The sequence below is a fragment of the Carassius auratus genome, chromosome 28, assembly GCF_003368295.1.
Source record: "Carassius auratus strain Wakin chromosome 28, ASM336829v1, whole genome shotgun sequence".
NCBI classification, from domain to species: Eukaryota; Metazoa; Chordata; class Actinopteri; order Cypriniformes; family Cyprinidae; genus Carassius; species Carassius auratus.
The window spans coordinates 13,533,486-13,551,835 of NC_039270.1; the positions used below are offsets into that span (position 1 = coordinate 13,533,486).

An 18,350-nucleotide genomic window follows, 5' to 3' on the forward strand; every position below is an offset into this window, starting at 1 on the left:
TTTGTTTGTTTGTTTATTGATTGATTGACAAATCAAAACTTCTATTTCCCAAATGTGGTAGTTTACAAATAAATCTGGTGTAGATCTACAATATACAATATAATTTCTTCATTTTTCAAAATGTAACAAATAAACTAGAAACTGTGATAAATAAAGAAATGGCACTGCAACAGTGAGAGTGTATATTTGTATACAACATCAAAATAATAAATACATTATAAATACAGCAATAATGCATTCAGTTAGTGCCAAGAGTGCATTTTATTAATTTATTAATAACACTTTGTTTATTTCACATTGTGAGAGCCGCCACTGGCACATATTAAAGCACTTCCCCACCTATCAGTATCAATATTACATCTGCAGTGCTTTACTTCTGTCTGTTAAGCCGCTGTGGTCCTCTCAGTTCAAAGCCACTGATGGTCAAAGTCCCCAGGGCACTGTCCCATTTGGCCCGGGGCCATTAATCCTCATTACTTCTATTGTCAAGAGGCATCCAGAAAGATCTGAAATCATTAAACATCAATTTATAACAACATATGTTTATCACAGATGCTAAATATTGTGCAAAACAAATTAAACCCATTGTCAGCTATTTCTGTTTGTCAAAAAATGCAGCTCAGCGGAGCAGTCCCTCATTACGCAGCAGGAGATAATCTTTTAAAGTGCTGGGAATGTTGAGCTGGACTATTGCGAGGTGACACAGTGACCGGAGGTGTCTGCGGAGCGCACAGCGGCAGAGGTGCTGAAGAGAGCGCGGCTGACCTATCATCTGTCTGACCGCGTCGAAGAAACACTGATGCTCCTGAGAACACAACAAGGGTTTTCTTCATTAGGATGAGATATTAGTTTCTGAATGAAAATACAAACAGCTCGACCACTGTTGATAAAAACAGCAGGCAATAACCAACCAAAACGAAAAGTAAACTTACTTTATAAAATGCAACTAATAATACTTATACAAGACAGACAGACAGACCTTTAGTAGTTCCTCTGGTATGTCCTCTAACCACTCCTCACACACTGGGATGACTGGGTAGCAGTTCAGCATTACCTCCAAAGTGGCAGGAGAGGGCAGGCAGAGTTTCAGCATCTGGGATAAATACAGGCAGATATATAAAATAAGGATTCATAGCAAAGTGTAGGTAAAGTAGGTAGGACACATAACAGTCTGTGCTCACTCTAGGGGAGGGTGGCTGTGCTCCATAGTTAAGAAGAGACTGAGCCACGAGCTCTGGCTGCTGGTCTGGGTAATCCTCTATTACCTGCCAAAATACAGAGAGAAGAATTCAACCTTTTGGATTATGTTTCTTATGTTCAAATTAAAAATAATTGTTTTCTATTTGAATATTTCTGTAAAAGTAATCTGTTCCTGTGATGACAAAGCTGTATTTTCAGCATCATTACTCCAGTCTTCAGTGTCATATGATCCTTCAGAAATCATTCAGCAGATTTCAAATTTTGGGGTGAGCTGTGTTAATAAAAGTTGCTCTCAATATTTTATGGAAATCAACATCTAAAAGTAAAAACAGGATCTTGCAAAAGTCTTCACCCTCTATCCCATCATCATCATCGCACCTGTAACAGGCAGTCCATGGGTGTGTATCCAGCACAGTTAGCTACGTCCGCACGAGCCCCATGTTCCAGCAGCAGCTTTACTATGCGGGGACAACAGTTTCCACAGGCGTTGTGCAGGGCCGTATGCTTCTTCCTCCCAGCAGTCTGTGCATCAGCCCCGGCCGCTAGCAGCTTCTGCACAGTACGCAGATACCGTCCTGCATCTGCAGGTCTCTCCGCCCCTGCGCAGGCTGCGTTCAAGGGCGTTTCGCCCTCTTGGCTTCGAGCTGTCACGTCTCCTCCATAGGACAGGAAGAGCTCCACGTGGTCCTCCAGTCCTCTCCTGCAGGCCACGTGAAGAGGGGTGAGACCAGAGTCTCGCTGGGCCACATTCACCAGCGCACCACCCGTCACCAAGTGCTCAGCACACCTGCAGAGCAGATGACAGTGTGGCATATTGTGTGCCAGAGGGAAAAAAAAGATAAATGTTGAAATTGGAAAAACATTTTTAATGTTTGCATTGAGAAAAAAAAAAAGCTCTGAACTCATGCCAATATCTCTATTAGTGTTTCACAAATGAAAGACAATAATACAGGTCAGAGTGATCATTCTAATTCACTGAATTGGTGCTCAAGAAACATTTCTTATTAAGGTAAACTAACTTTAAACCCAGTTTATAAATGCTGAAAACGGCTGTGTATTTTGGTAAATAAAAGGCTCTAAAGAACCACATTTATTTGAAATGGAAATATTGTGTAACATTGTAAACAGGGGTTTATAATCAATAAAAACTAAGACCATAAACTAAGACCATAAAAAAAAAAAAACTGTTGTTTCTTGAAATAAAATATTACAAAGAAAAAAATAAACCTTCGGTAACACTTTACTTAATGGCCTTATTGCATTATAAAGGGTTAAAGTGTATAATGCATTATAATTATTCATAATGTGCGTTTTAATACATGATATATTATTGTAATTAATCAGAACCAAATTTAAAATGCATAGTGTAACAATGAATTGATAAGTGTGTTAATTGTATTAACTGTTATTACAATTATTCATGAGATTGCACAATGCATTATAAAGTGCATAATAAGGCATTATTATTGCATTAAAACCCATTTTTATAATGCATTGTACATAAAACCTTTAAGTAAACTTTCACCTAGTTGCCAATGCAACATTTCAATTTTACAAATTTATCGTGATAAAATAACCAAAACTGAAATAAAATAAAAACTTAATAATAATAAAAAATATAGATATAGAAAAAATAGTATGAATGGCAAAACACAAAACAAAATTAATGAAACTCTAACTAAAATTACAATAAAAACTAAAATGATTATAAATGTCTTTACTGTCACTTCTGAACAATTTAATTTAATTAAAATAAATAAATAAATAAATAAATACAAATCTTACTGACCATTAACCTACTTTACATTTAGAAAATGTTCTTTAATCATTCATTTTGTTTGTTCGTTTTATTAATTACATTTGACATTTTGTTTCCTCTGACTGTGTGGAGGCCAACTCACTGATATGTTTCTGCTGCATTACAGAGGTGCAACGGGGCATTGCCGTCTACAGCAAGCAGGTCTGGATCAGCCCCGTGGTCTAGGAGCAGGCGCACACAGATGTGATGGCCTCCAGAACAGGCATCATGTAAAGCTGTACGGCCGCCGGGGTCTGCATCCACCTCTGCTCCCCTGAACAGCAGCTCCTCGACACAGCCGGAGTGTCCCCTGCTGGCAGCCAGACGCAGCGCAGACGTCTGCTTTACCTTCGAGGTAAGAGTCCACATTCCTGGAAAAAATGAGTGGAGAGAATTCACCCAAATGCTTATGTTTGTTTGTGTGTGTGTGGTGGCCGTCTTTAAGAGTCCTACCCATTTCCGGTGCCCACACCATCTCCTCATGTACAGTCTCCATCAGTGCATTCACCATGCCTGCGTCTTTGAGGACCGTATACACTCTCTTCATATCTCCACACATAAAGATGTTATGGATGGCTGCGTCTCTGCACTGTATTTGGGGTGGTGGAGCACGTACCGTCTGGATCCTCTCGTTTCCATGTCGGAGTCTGGGGGCGGCGGGTAACGGACGTCTTATCATAGCCCTCCTGTGTGCCAGAGCCCGCCTGGCGTCCTCCCAGTCCTGCAGCTCCTGCTCCAGCCTTAAGGAGCGCAGAGAGGCAGAGGTGAAGGCAAAGGTGTCCCGGGACATCCCAAAAAGAGCTTTTGTGTTTAGAAGCCTCCTAGAGTTGTGCGCCTAGAGCAAAAAGTATTGGCACAGAAATTGTGGCCTTGTGCTGTAGGAGTGTTTTAGTAAAGCAGCATTGCCCAAGAGGCATAACCTTTCCAATCAGCCACAGGAACACAGTTGAGTAAGTAAAACTCATATATATGGTACCCTGCAAGTTTTGCTTCTGAGTATAAGGAACAGACTAATAAATCACATTGACAGCATGCAATAATAACACTGAGAACAGTGTATATGCTCTAAAGATAAGGTCTTCCTACCTTGAACGCTCTTCAAGATTCTCAATTACTGGCAATACTCCAATAAACAATGATAAACTTGCTTAAAACATTTGTTTGGTATTTGTAACAGGCAAGGCTGGAAATATTTTCAATTTCTGTTCATAAAATGACCGCATGCCCCTTCGAGAACGAAGCTGCCTGTCACAAGATATTGTTGACCTGACACATGGTGGAGCTCTGAATATTAATAGACTAGAATGTGAGCAAAAATGTCCCTGCACTAGCACGATATCGCCTGTAGATGGCGCGTCGAATTATTGTTTTGTCATATCATTTGTCCTGCGTTAAATTCAAAACAAAACATTTGTCACTGGCCAAATATGGGTGTTGTGGTTCATGAAAATTCAGTACGCAGTCACTGCAAACTATTTAATGCATTCAGCAGAATAATACTTATTATTATAACTGTATTAAATGTATAATACCTGTATAAAATGATTTATGTTTTTGAGTTAATGTTTTTTTTACAAAGGCTGTAGAAAACTAAAGATTTGTGCCTTGACATGCTTAAGTGTACCTTTTGTGTTGTAATGTTTATATATTCATAAGAAACTACAGAACTTTTAAAAGTAGTAGCATGAATAATATCTCAAATATTTGTGCTTATTAATTTTATGTAAAAGACATTGCATGTTGCTGACCCATTTTCTTTTCTTTTTAATGGCTGAGGGGTTTTAAGGGTAAAATAAGACACGACATGGGACATTAATAATTTATAAAAATAGATTATAAAATAAATAATGGGGAAAAAATAATACAATAAATAACTAATGCATTAGGCGCACGACTTTTACTCCTGATTTTCCAGTTTGAAAAAGAAAAAGCTTGGAAAGTGGGTCAGTCTAACCATTTCTCATCGTCTGCGTTCTTACTTTCACTTTTATTTCTCAAACGCTGCCAGGCATGAAATGACGAAATATTTTTTTTAGGGGGGAAAAGGGTAAATCCTCTCTTTTAAAATAAGAACAGAACGACGAGACACAGGTGAAAAAAAAAATACATCGCCTAATCATCTTTAAAAAAACGACGGTGTAACGGAGTCTCTTCTCACGAACTGTTGTTAGTTACACTTCCTGTGCGCTCGAGCTCCGAACACAAACAGTGGAGAGGACAACGACTTTTACGTCCTTTTGGTTATTGCAATGAGGAAGGTAGTAACTGACAAAGCTGTAAAATATATTTCGATATTTTTCTGCTCAAATGGCTTGTTTGGTGACACAATAATAATTATACCACCCTTATCTGCTCGTGTTTACTCACCATCAGTGTTTATAGGTGGCAGCCCTGAAGGATGGCAGAGGAAGGCCGTACATTGTGCGTTCACGGTTTGCCAACAGACGTGGATCACGAACGGCTCCGGGACAAACTTCTGATTCACTTCTTACGCCCGAGGAACGGAGGAGGAGAGGTCACGTCCGTCACCATCATCGCGCGGACACCTCCACGTGCCCTCGTCACGTTTGAGGAGAGCGCAGGTATTTACAAGACTGACGATGACTGCTGTTCAACATCAGAGTAGTGCTGTCAAAAGATGAATACATGAATAGTGGTGAAATGACTAAGGAAAAGTGGGGTAAACTGTGCCACTTTACAGCCTAAGTTGTCCTCTAAATATTAACACAGATAGTTGTTTTTGCAAAACAAATGTAATTTAAAGTTGAACATCCTGCAAGCTAAATAGTTTCATTTCACTAGTCCATCTCTTTTATTTATTTGCTTGTTTGTCTGCTTGAACCATAACTTGAAATTGCAGGGAAAAGTTTCTTCAGTTATTGAACTGAACCTCTGATTTATTTATTTATTTAAGCAATAGAATAGTCCACATCATGCAGGGTTGCTACGTCATAAAAATATTAAAGGAGTCATCAGATGTCCATTTTCCATGAGTTGATAATATTATTTAATGTTTTAATGAAAATTCTACATAATTTGGTTAACATTTATGAGTGGTAATGTAAAACACCCTTTTTACCCTGTCAAATACAGCTCTGTTAACAACAACCCGTTTTGATGCAAGTCCCTTTAAATGGTAATGAGCACTGCTCACCCCGCGCCTTTCTAATGTTGGTTGATGAACCATTCTCTGAGACAGAACTTGCTAACTGGCGCATTATTAGGAAAGGTGATTCACTTCTTCTGGAGGTGAAGCTGGATCACGAATGATTTGGGCACACACACATGCATCTAAGTTGATCGGGGGGTGCATTCCCTTGAAAAACAAATGTAATCCTCTGTGTCTTCAGCGGCTCAGATGTTAAGAGTAAATGACGACTGCTATGTTCATTATTACATCCGACAAAAAAAGCCCTCAATTGCATAGGAGCCATACTTGTTTACAACCAATTTCAGTGTGGAAACAATGGTGGACTGTTGAAAGCTCACTCAGGGTGGATATGTGCTAAAACGCAGTGTCAGTCAGCAATCATGGGAGGGGCTTGTGCAGTACTACGTCAGTCTGCCAAAAATCTGTGAGCGGCTTGATTTGAGAAAGGGGTTATGATTTATGATCCACTGGGTGGATTTTTATCATCATGGTGGTTGTGTACACACTACACACACTGCCAAGATACATTGTAGAATTTTGCATCCGTCGACCCCTTTAAGGTAGGGCTGTGCGATTAATCGGAATTGAAATAAAATCGCGTTTTGAGTGTGCACGATTTCTAAATCGCTTTATAACATGATTTTCCGCAGCCCCGACCTCCTGCAGTATGTTATCTGAACCAATCAGGATGCAGTGCACCTAAGTGGAGTGCGAGAACAGAGCTCCAGGTTCACACACTCTGTCTGTTCACACACTTTCGAGCCCATGTTAACGGAACAGGACATTCACACTGCACGCGGTAAAAAGATGAGAACAGAAAAGGTTATAAATAGAAAGGTGCAAAAAGATTTAATATCTTGCGCATGAGCACAGAGAGAGTTGTGAGTGCACAGGTCACAGGTTGAGCAAGAGGAGACACGTGCCTTATACAGTCTATGATCTGAGCACGTGCATCTGGTTTTGTTAACAGTGCAAAATAAATCTGCGTGCGAGCGGATAGATTCGCGCTCGTGCATTAATTTAATGTGCTTTCGCGTTACAATAATGCGCTCTTGTTGCTGCTACTGAACCGCGTACACATAACTTACTGTATACGCACTGCAGACAGAGTACGTGTGAACCTTGGGCAATAAATATATTGGGCAAAACATATTACACCTGAGGCACCGCTACAGCGAGCTTTATGACCGATGCATGGCAAAAAAAAAAAAAAAAACATCCTTGAACGTGGGTTTTATTTTTATTTTTTATTATAATTTTTTGCCATATGTCTAGATTTTGTTTGACATCTTTGCTTAGTGATTATTTAGACTTAAGTCTGTTCTAGAGACATGTTACAACTTTTTGATAAAGCTCTCATTGGTTTTCTTTTGGAAATATGTTTCAAATTTATACTGAAGGCATTTATGACTGTAAAGCATGTCTGTGTGTGTCAAAATCGTGATTAAAATCGAAATTGCAAAATTGATCAAAAAATCGTGATAAACGCAAAATTGATCAAAAAATCGTGATAAATTTTTTGTCCATATCGCAGTCCTAAAGGGTTGTATCTAGCCTACATTACCTTAATTTACTTGCAGCATAATTATAAAAAATTTTTTTTTAATGACTATTCAAAAGCAAAACAATTTACATGGTTTTATCTACCTTTTCATCAATACGGAAGTAATCGAGTGTGTGAGAGATTTCCAGTTCATTAACTGTTATAGGAAAATAACTAAAAAGAATAACAACTTGCAGTAAATGGTAAAAGTGTTTGCACTACAAACCAGTGTGATAAATAAGGTAAATACATCACAATAATATGGTAGGACCAGAGATGTATAAAGTACTAGAGACCCAGACTTGAGTAAAAGTACAAGTGCTCTATCAAAAAAGTGACTTGAGTAGAAGTTGAAGTGCTCTTTAAGCACCACACTTAAGTAGAAGTACTAAAGTATTCAACATTTTTTGTACTTAAGTATTGCAAGTAGTCTATTTTAAAATTTACTACTCAAGTACTGAAAGTAAAAGTAGAAGTATTGTGTTATGTAGCTATTAAAGAAAGTAGTCAAAAGTTTGAACATATTGTTTTTACTATTTCAAATGATTAACCTAAAGGACAATCACAATTCATTTGACTGTAACTTTTTGTAAACAAAAAACGGTTAACGTTACTAGGGTTAGTTCGCCCAATTTGCAAAATTATGTCATTAATAACTTACCCTCGTGTAGTTTCAAACCCGTAAGACCTCCGTTTATTTTTGGAACACAGTTTAAGATATTTTAGATTTAGTCCGAGAGCTCTCAGTCCCTCCATTGAAGCTGTGTGTACGGTATACTGTCCATGTCCAGAAAGGTAAGAAAAACATCATCAAAGTAGTCCATCAGAGGGTCAGTTAGAATTTTTTGAAGCATCGAAAATAAATTTTGGTCCAAAAATAGCAAAAACTATGACTTTATTCAGCATTGTCTTCTTTATTCAGAACTGTTTTCTTCAACTGGTTTATTGAATCGAACAGTCAGAAAGAACTAACGTTACTGGTCATCCGAGAACCGATGCAAGTGCAACCGGTTCTTGACTCGTGAACGAGTCATTATCTGGCTTGGCTCGGTGTTCATTTCTCTCTTCGCAGCAGTCAGCAGTCTTAATCGCTTGTTTCGCTCAATGATGTGCCAGCTTCATCAAACCTGCCATCTACAGTTCTGGCAGTGGTTTGTAATGGAATGATTCGTAACATTTTTATAATTGTAACGAGTAATGATACAGCAAATAAAAAAAATATCGGAGTAAAAGTATTAAACTCAGCGAAAATATGTACCGAAGTAAAAGTGGAAGTAGGAGAAAAAAATAATACTCTAGTAAAGTACAGATACCGCCTTTTAGTACTTAAGTATAGTAGTGAAGTAGTTCTACTTCGTTACTATACATCTCTGGGTAGGACACACCAATTTTCAATATCGAGCAGCAAAACAAGCTGGTTTGTACAGCTTAAAACAACTGGACGCATATGAGACCGGGAGCTTGAATTAAAAAAATGTCTTGCCTGCTCTTACAGGAAGAAAAAGGTGGAATTTACAACATTTTATGAGACTGTATATTTTAGTACCTGTATATGTTTGCATTGCTTTTTTCTTTGGCATTTTTAGTTTTTAGCATAAAATGTTGACCAAACACACCCAACTTTTTATATTTCTGGTATATACATGAATGCATTTTAATGTCATTACCAAAGTAGCTGGTAGTTGGAACAAATCCAAAATGCACTGATTGGCAGCCAAATGGCTGCCATATACCTAATGAAGTCTCTGGCTCTTGCTAGACGATCAGTCTGCCAAGGCAACATTTAAGTTGTGTAGTCAGTTTGCTGATAAAGTGTGTGTGTGTGTGGGGGGGGGGTTGGGCAGGTTGTGACAGGGTATTCTTTATGTCCTGTCAAGCTTGATTAAAAGTGAGTGAGTTTTCACTGTGCTTGTGTGTGTGACTTGCAGCAGAGTCAGATAAGTGAGAATCTGTGTCTTTAGTGAGACAGAGAGAAAATGGCAATTGATACTTTTATTGATCAGACTTTATGAAAAAATAACTTACATCTGTGTGTGCAAACATCTTATTTGTTAGTGTATAGACTGCTGAGCAAGTATTTGCAATTCAAATGAGATTGATCCTCTCTTTCTGGTTTTATTTAGTGGTCCAGAGCGTACTTCGTCATCATCCTCACATTTTACTGCTAGATGGTATGAAATATGAACTTTCCCTGAGTCTACCAAGACAAGACTCCCAGAGTCTGAATAAGGTTTGCTGACTGTATTAACCTTGCAATTCACTGATAAAAAAAAAAAAAAAAATTCCATTCCTCAATCGTATCTAGTCTAGTATTCATTTTGTTTTGACACATTCACAAAGTTGATGTTTTTGCCCTCCTTTAGGTGATCCTCGATATCACTGTGACTATAGATTGCAGTCAGCTTCCTCGCGGTGCAGAGACTCTGAATGTACTGCGCAGTGAGTTTCCTGGTGTACGTATACAACGTGGCTTATTGCAGGACACGCGCACCTTGCAAGGCAACTACTCTGATTTTCAAGGCGCCTTTCCTTATATGCAGACGTTATTTAATAATAACCTTTCAAAAGGCGAAAATCCTGATTTTAACGGAGACAGAGGTCAAAGTCTTGAGAAGAGGGAAGACCTTGCGAGTGTAAAGAAATGGGTCAGCTTTGCATCCCGGTCTTCAGGAGATGTCAGCTCTATATCCATGGGAGGCTTAGGACATGTGCACTATGACCGGCAAGACAGCAATGAAGCCCTCACTGAACGCATTACTCGGACTAAGAAAAGCAAAATGGACGAGGGGGCAGAGTGCAGGATAGATGAAGCTAATTTGGAGGATCTTTCGATCATCATGGAAGCTGATGTGTTTGCGTATCTGCAAAGCATTAAGGAGTACAAACAAATTCTGGATATTCATGGAGTACAAGTGGTTCCCCTTACATCCGAGGGGGTCACCACCCTGTACCTACAGTCAGAGGTCCCAAGCGGGTCGGGGGTTAAACAGAACATGTGTCAAGCCCATAATGAGCTCAGGCAGCTTTATCAACAGATAGAGGGTGGTCTGAGAAAAGACCTGATTAAAAAGGATGCTCTTTACATGCCAGACGGACTGAATACGGCATTAAAAAAGGTGCAGTCAGTACTGCCTAATGTTCTGCTTAGTTATGACCGGGACAGCATTTATATAGTTGGAGAAAAAAGTGAGGTGTCTCAGGCCAAACAAATGCTACTGCTTGCGGGGGAGGAAAACGTGATGAGGAACTTGACAGAAATGCCAGCATCCTCTTCCAGTTCTCCATCAGCATCCCTTGAATCCTTAGGGAGAGAGCAACAGGTTAAGAGAAAAAGTGAAGTACACACTCCAGTGCCCCCTAAACTAATTGGCTCCAGCACTGAACGAAAAGGGGACATTGGGAATACAAAAGAATACAAACTAGCGGCTCGGTTTAAAAGCTCTGGGCTAGGAGAGATGGGTGGCGACATAAAGAGTCTCACAACTAAACTGGACATGCTAATGTTAGACCCAGCAACACCACCCATAAGATCTTCGCTTGGCACTGCAGGCATACTCAGTAATGAACTGACCAGGGAAGGAACTGAAACATTCAGGGTGACAAGTCCAAGCTGTACAGGAGAGGATGTCCTGTTTAAAAACCAAGACCCGCTATCTGGGAATACATTTGGTGGAACCACCTTCAACACATCCAAGGCCAAACCAGCCACTGCCGCTGGACTCACTTCAACATTGACCACAGGAGTCACCAAAGTTTCAGTGAACACAAGTGTGAATGCCCTATCAGCCAGTAACACTGAAGTGAAGACAACTTCTCCCTCCTCAACATCTCTGTCCACTTCCAAATCCCCCTTAAGGAGAGCCAATAGTTTCTCAGGTCGGCCCCCCCTAAAAGATCAGGTGAAAAATAACCAGATTACAGCTAAGCCAATGATTAGCACACATGTTTATCAAAGAGCAAGATCCAATAGCCTCAGTGGTGGAAAACCCAATGAAGATTCTCCGATTCCTACAGTAGAAGCAGAACTTACTGTGTCTTCAGTGATGTGGATGTACATGAAGGAGGTCTACTACAAGCAACTGGAAGCCATGAAATCTGGCTTAGAAATGACTGAGCAACAAGCAGGCAAACATGAGACGAGCGTGACACTGAAGGGCACAGATTCATCAAAGGTTGGAGAAAGTCATCGGCAGCTTCAGAATCTAGTGGCTATGATAGCTAGTGACTTTTGTACTCAGGAGTTGAGTTTGACAGAGCTTGGCGTGGTTGAAAAAGATAAACTGTTTGAAACCTGCTGCTTGAATGTGCGGTCACGTTTTCGCAAGGTCTTCTTGCAAACCAGGAGGAACAGCATTTACTTGCTTGGCCCAAAATTGCTCTGTTCTCAAGCCAGTGATGTATTTAAAGACATATATCCAGGGCAGAAGTATCCTTCCTTACCACAGATGAAGACCTTGCAGGAGGGTGTAGATCAAGGAGCAGCCAAGTCTTTTTTGAGCATACGGTCAACAAAAGCTGATCACTCCAAATCTGATCACAGTCTGAAGGAGTTTTCTTTCCAAGATTCAACTCAAGTGGCTCAGTCTAACAGTAGTCACAAGAGTGAAGGACTATCAACCAAACCAAAATCATCTACATTGGAAAGGTTGGAAAACCATAAATCTACTAAGGATGAATTAAGCAAGACAAACTCACAAAGCCAATTTAATTACGCCAGAGAAGACACAACAAGACAAAACAATGATCGACCAACTTCTTTACCACTTGAAGCATACAAAAAACAAGATACCTCAATGACTTTAAAACAGACCAACCTGCTGTCACATAGTGTTTCAGAAGAATGCGTGTGTGGAGCAAAAAATGCAAATGTGAAACGGACCTCCTGTGGTGTCATCCTTTGCTCTGACTGCCTACACCTGCATAAATACTGCCGAGTGTGTGGAAAAGAGGAGTTAAACTCTGGGAAGAAGTTTCTAGGGGATCCGGTTCAAAGTTGTAGCTCGAAAGATACACAACAGGAACATCTGACTCAAGAGCAGCATTCACGACAAGAGGACAGCACAGAACATAAGGGCATCCAAGGCACTATGACATGTGTGGAGATGACTTTTAGTCTTCCAGGTTATAACAAATACACAACGGCCAAGATCACATACTGCATACCTGATGGGATTCAAGGGGTATTCGCTTTGTGTATTATATCTTAGTTTATTAAAGTAAAGCATTGCAGACATATAGTTTACAATTGTGCGAAGTATATTATAACATCAGTTATATAATATAATATTACCTTTTAATTCCTGTGCCTTACAAATCTCTTCTAGGATAAGGATCCCTGTCCTGGGTCACCATTCGAGGGTGGTCAATTTGTGGCTTATTTGCCACTCAACCCAAAGGGGCGGAGTTTATTGCCTCGCCTGGAAAAGGCATTTAATCAAGGCCTAACATTTACTGTTAGCTCAAGCAAGAAGGCTGGTGGTGATGCAAAAGTAACCTGGGGCAGGATCCCCCACAAGACCAGGGTGGATGGAGGGAAGAGTGGGTGAGTCCAGATGCTAAGCTGAACAAACACTACGCTTGCAAAGATGGCTGGTGGCATAGACATGTTGATGTGGGATTTCTATGATTTAAGAGAGTGCTAATTATCTTATTACTTATGCTATTACTTGTTAGCTAAACCACAAGGGTGTCTACAAACTAGGATCTCTTTTGTAGTAGAAAGTAGTCATTTTTATTATTAGTTAATAATCTGTTACATGACTGTGACAGGATATCCATAGCGTGGTTAAAGCATTTGCTGTCACTCAGACATTGCCAATTGAGGTGTCATGCTTTTTTAAAATTCAAGTTACATATTTGAATTAAAATTAAGTTCGCAAAAGGGAATCAGTTGTAATTTAAATTTGATAAGGAATTAAATTCAAATAGATTTATAGAATGTAAAATACATTAACATATTTACTGTATGTACTTACTAAAAAATACCTTACAGTTGTACTTTTAGTATATTAAACTGTTATATACTTATACTTGGTGTCTGCTAAATTGGAAAAACTATTATTTACTTAATGCACTTTAATTGTGGTCCAACTAAAGACATGGGCTACTGAAGTATATCTGATTGTGTATACTTCAGGTACACTTTAAATATCTTGAATTTAAAGACTGATATTATAAAGAGATCATACAGTCCTTATTAATAGTGATATTAAAATAAGTTAGCCAAAATATTATGAAATTTGCATTGTGCAATAAAGAAATATTCCAAAAAAGTTTCCTTATAATTTTGTGTCAGTAAGTCTTGAGAGATGTGTCACTAAATATGTTATTGGATTTTTAGTATAGTTAGTGTGATATAAATATGTTTTAAATAAACAATGGGATAAGGTTTTTTTTACTAGGGGCATTCATTTGACATTTAAAATATCCAATTCCGCTTGTTGTGTGAATGTGAAATATTTGTTTGTGTGCAACAGTGGATATCCAGACTCGACATACCTAACTCAGTTGTGTGAGGCACTGATGGCTCATGGGATTGAAGGAGTACCTGCAATTAATCAAGATCAAGCCAAATCCTGACCTTTGAGAGTAACACAAATCATGAAAAACATGGCATACTTCTTTTTGTACATTTCCTAGAAAAGTAAATCAAGTAACAATCAATGTAAATAATCTATATATAATACTGATTGTAAAAGACTACTTCATCTTTTTATTTGAATTATTATGCAGTATTTCTGTAAAGTGATTTGTTGTTTGTTTTTGTACTTTTATACTCATTTTAACGTGTCATTTTTATTGTATAATCATGTCTTTAATCTGTATAGCATCAGTAATGCTCATCATAATGCTCTGTATATTCGGAATCAGTTGAATATGCTTTTAATTGAACAATGATCTTCTTTGAGGGTGTGTTTGTTAGTCACTTTGTAATTCAATTCAACAGTCCAGCAAATCTCTGATCTGTCAGACTGTTTCACCTACTCAGGCTTTTGTGAGTGGTATGAATATTGAATCTGTGTATTATTTTGTTGTAAAACCGTAAGGAAAGTGCATCATAATATGTAATAGATTTTCAATAAGCAGTAGGTGGCTCGCTAGATTTTATTTTATTTTATTTTTTTTGCAAAACATGCAACCACAATGCTAGGGTGTTTTATAGTTATTTTGGCATTGCAAGATTTCAAAGGTGCACTGAATACTAAATAGTTATCAACTCTAAACTCTTGTCTAAAATTACCTTCTTAATTTTTAATAACCCTGCTTAATGAGATGGCTCATATGCCTGTATGGTGAATAAAATTAATTCCAGTAAAATGAGTTTTTACTGTGCATCATACCGTATACACATGAATCTTATCCATATTTTCCTTGTTCCTTCTTTCCAATGTACAAAAACAAGTACAGCAACATTCCTGTGCTTTTTCCTAAAGTGTCAAAAGCAATCTCGGCAACAGGGTTATATTCGGCTTTTCTCTGTCTTTCTTTTTTGAATCGGTCCTAATCCAACATAGGCTCATAGAGACTGGCTCAGTCATTGACTGTCTGGAGCTTCTCCAGGATGAACACTGCTGTACGGACTGCATCAGCAAGAAGCGACCGGGCACAGCTGCCCTAGTGCAGAAAGACATAACACTGACTGCTACAGCCATCAGGACATTTAAAGAGACAGCTTAAAAAATTCACCCTCAAACAAACCATTATGTTGAATGTAGTGTCTGCAAAAGGACAAAACCCAACTGGGCATATGAAGTCCGCGTTGAGCTCTTATCTCCATAAACTTATGGAGCTGCTGGAGTTTAACTGAAATATCTGCATGAATCAGTATTAATATTTGTGGCCAAGTCAGTATAGATTAGATAGATAGACAGACAGATAGAAAGATATGTATAGATAGATAGATAGATAGACAGACACAGAGAGATGATATATATCAGATAGATAATAGATAATGATATATATTTCAAAAGGAGCACGTTAGTAGCTTTCCAAATAAATGAAATGTTCAGCATTTATTTCAAATAAACTTGATATTGTGTCATCACATATTGAACGTGATCAGTTTGTACCCTCTGGGATGTTATTTTCCCAGCCAGCACAGATCCCACACCCCCAGTCCTCTGCTTTCATATTCCTGGTCTGTCCACTGCATTGTCTTCATCAAAATGGCTGAGCTGAGAGATCTCAGCGGTCCTGCACCGATTCCCTGTGGACAGTGTTTGTGCTTGGACTGCAACAGCAGCTGCTGGCGGCACAGAAGCCCTGCACTTGTGTGGGGTTAATATCGTTGATACACTTCTCATTTGGAACATTGTTACCACACATTGAAGATTTTAATAATTTTACAAATATAGCTACAACATTGTTTTAACAAATTATTCTTGATTTTATGTAAATTAACACTATGCACTTGATTACAGTGTTGGCAAAACTGAATTCTGTAGCTGTGCGATGTTACACAGGAGGCCAGTTTCAACAAAAGATTTGTTTTTCAAAGACATGCTATAATATACATTTTAATAAATTTATATAAATGTAAGAATCATGAAAATGATGTTTCCCTAAAAAATATTAAGAAACAGAATTGTTATGAACATTGATAATTGAGCAGCAAATCAGCATACTATGAGTAGACTCAGCAAGACTTGAGTAATAATGTTGAAAATTCAGATTTGCATCGATCTATCTGTCTATCTTGCAAGCACAAGAACAAGGATAACTGTTAAAGAAGCTCAAAATAAGTTAGTTTAGATTTTTCCCCAACATTTATTTTATCTAAAAATAAAAAAAGCAACCTGTTTTTTTTAGTAGTTTTAATGACCTTTCTAATCTAAAATGTAGGTGGGGTATGTCAAAAGTTTTAGCTGTTAGTGTATATTTTCCAGGAAAAGCAAATGAAAAATACTTTGTTGTCGGCTGAACCGGTCAAACAGGTTCCTGTACACTAAACACATACCCGTTTGTTTCTCTTGCACTCACTTGCTCGGTATGGAACTTGATTACGTAGCTTACGGTGAAGTGAGAGAAAACTGAATTTATTACAACTAATTATTAGTTCATAGATAACTGCGTGAAATGGCAGAGGAGTGTTTTGAAGACCTCGATCCATTCAACTGTCCCATCTGTCTGGAGGCACTCCAAGATCCAGTGACGATTCCCTGCGGACACAACTACTGCATGAGCTGTGTTAAAGACTACTGGGATAGAAATGGCAGCAAAGACACGGGCTACAGATGCCCTCAGTGCAGGAAGACCTTCTCGCCTAGACCTGTCCTCAACAAAAACACCATGTTTGCAGAAGTGGTGGAGCGGTTTAAAAACACAGGCCTTCAGGATCCTCCACCTGCACGTTATGATGGACCTAGACGCACGGAGAGAGAAATCCACACAGCAACAAACTCCAAAAACGTCAAGATGTGTCCAGAAAGTGAGGATTTGTGCTGCAGGGCCCAGCTGAGATACCATAACCGTGACTATCCCAGAGAAAAGCACACAGTTATTGTTGTAAACGGGGAACCTAAAGGAAATATTTGTTTGCAGCACAACAAGCTACTGGAATTTCCTTGTCGGACAGACCAACGGTTCATCTGCCCACTGTGTCTTAATGAAGCCCACCAAGGACATGAAGCCTTTTCATTGGCACCTCAGAAGACAAAAACACTAGAGTGCAGTATGACTCTAGAGAAACGAGAGCACAGGAGTAAAGACAAAACAACTGGACATGGTAGGGGACAATGTAAAAGGAGGACTCATGGCTCTAGGCATAGACATGGACACAGGAGCGGACAGACCCGGGGCTCACGTGCTAAAATAGGGCATCAAACTCACCGGCATAAAAGCAGTAAACACAGAGATCAATTGCATGGGCACAGTCATGGTGCTGGACACCAGAAGAGACGACTGGGAATCATGGTCATGACAGGACCTGGCACTAGAAGAACCTCTGCGGATCAATTTAGAGCTGTTTGAACCTTGATTTTGAGCACAATGTTACAAGTGCATTTTTGTTATCTAGAGGAATGTTGCTTATGCTGGATTCAGACATGGACTGAAAGCTTGCGTCATTTATTTTGTGAGTCAGCAATCCATTTCTGGATGCATTTTAGGTTCATTCTATTGGATTGCGCATGATTGTTTGATGCTGTTTGTTCTCAATTCAGTGAAACACCCAACACATCTAAAATAACTAAGATCACATTTGTTATTAATACTGAAAACAGCCAGTTTTGAAGAGTTATGATGTTTCCTGAATGTTGTATCGGTTTTATTTTTATTTTTTAGCACATGTATTAGGGATTGTTTTCTTTGCAGCTGCTTAATTACTAAAATGGCTTGATTTTGTGACAACTTCAAATTAAAATTTCATGACTTTTCAGTTCAGTGCTCATAACAAAAATCTATTTCTTGCAGAGAGAGAGAGAGAGGGGAAAAAAAAGTATTGAGTAAAGAAATTCACATAATTGTTTCCTGGCCTGGAAAAAAACTAACTGTGAATTATTTACTGTTTGTATTACTACGGTTTGGAATTTCCCATTTTTTCTCAATAAATAAAAGGATTATTCAGTGTCTTTGATTGGTTAAGACAATCTATTGGAAACATCCCTAAAACATTCAAATGAGAAGGAAAATTACATAATATATTAATTCCTATTGTACCG

General features: G+C 38.7%; 3 protein-coding genes across 7 annotated transcripts; 2 read left to right on the plus strand and 1 right to left on the minus strand.

Moving 5' to 3' along the window:
* Positions 1 to 168: 168 nt before the first annotated feature.
* Positions 169 to 5,501, minus strand: asb16 (ankyrin repeat and SOCS box containing 16). Of its 4 annotated transcripts, none has more exons than XM_026207921.1 (7): positions 5,366 to 5,501; positions 3,452 to 3,833; positions 3,102 to 3,369; positions 1,579 to 1,987; positions 1,182 to 1,265; positions 980 to 1,093; positions 169 to 805 (listed from the first exon to the last, which is right to left on the minus strand). In XM_026207921.1, the coding sequence occupies exons 1-7, from the start codon at positions 5,366 to 5,368 to the stop codon at positions 620 to 622; spliced, it is 1,446 nt and encodes a 481-aa protein (XP_026063706.1). In that variant the 5' UTR covers positions 5,369 to 5,501; the 3' UTR covers positions 169 to 619. The 4 variants fall into 4 exon arrangements, with proteins under 4 accessions (XP_026063706.1, XP_026063709.1, XP_026063707.1 ...); XM_026207924.1 differs by having other exon boundaries at positions 3,452 to 3,738; positions 5,366 to 5,483; XM_026207922.1 differs by lacking the exon at positions 5,366 to 5,501 and adding an exon at positions 4,085 to 4,383.
* LOC113046857 (uncharacterized) lies at positions 4,752 to 15,617 on the plus strand. Of its 2 annotated transcripts, none has more exons than XM_026207920.1 (6): positions 4,752 to 5,256; positions 5,381 to 5,580; positions 9,816 to 9,922; positions 10,056 to 12,872; positions 13,017 to 13,234; positions 14,169 to 15,617. In XM_026207920.1, the coding sequence occupies exons 2-6, from the start codon at positions 5,397 to 5,399 to the stop codon at positions 14,269 to 14,271; spliced, it is 3,429 nt and encodes a 1,142-aa protein (XP_026063705.1). In that variant the 5' UTR covers positions 4,752 to 5,256; positions 5,381 to 5,396; the 3' UTR covers positions 14,272 to 15,617. The 2 variants fall into 2 exon arrangements, with proteins under 2 accessions (XP_026063705.1, XP_026063704.1); XM_026207919.1 differs by having other exon boundaries at positions 4,753 to 5,256; positions 5,372 to 5,580.
* A 611-nt stretch (positions 15,618 to 16,228) lies between these two features.
* On the plus strand, positions 16,229 to 18,315 carry LOC113046860 (probable E3 ubiquitin-protein ligase TRIM8). The gene has a single exon (XM_026207926.1). It carries the CDS (start codon positions 16,768 to 16,770, stop codon positions 17,659 to 17,661), a length of 894 nt encoding a protein of 297 aa, XP_026063711.1. The 5' UTR covers positions 16,229 to 16,767; the 3' UTR covers positions 17,662 to 18,315.
* Positions 18,316 to 18,350: the final 35 nt, after the last annotated feature.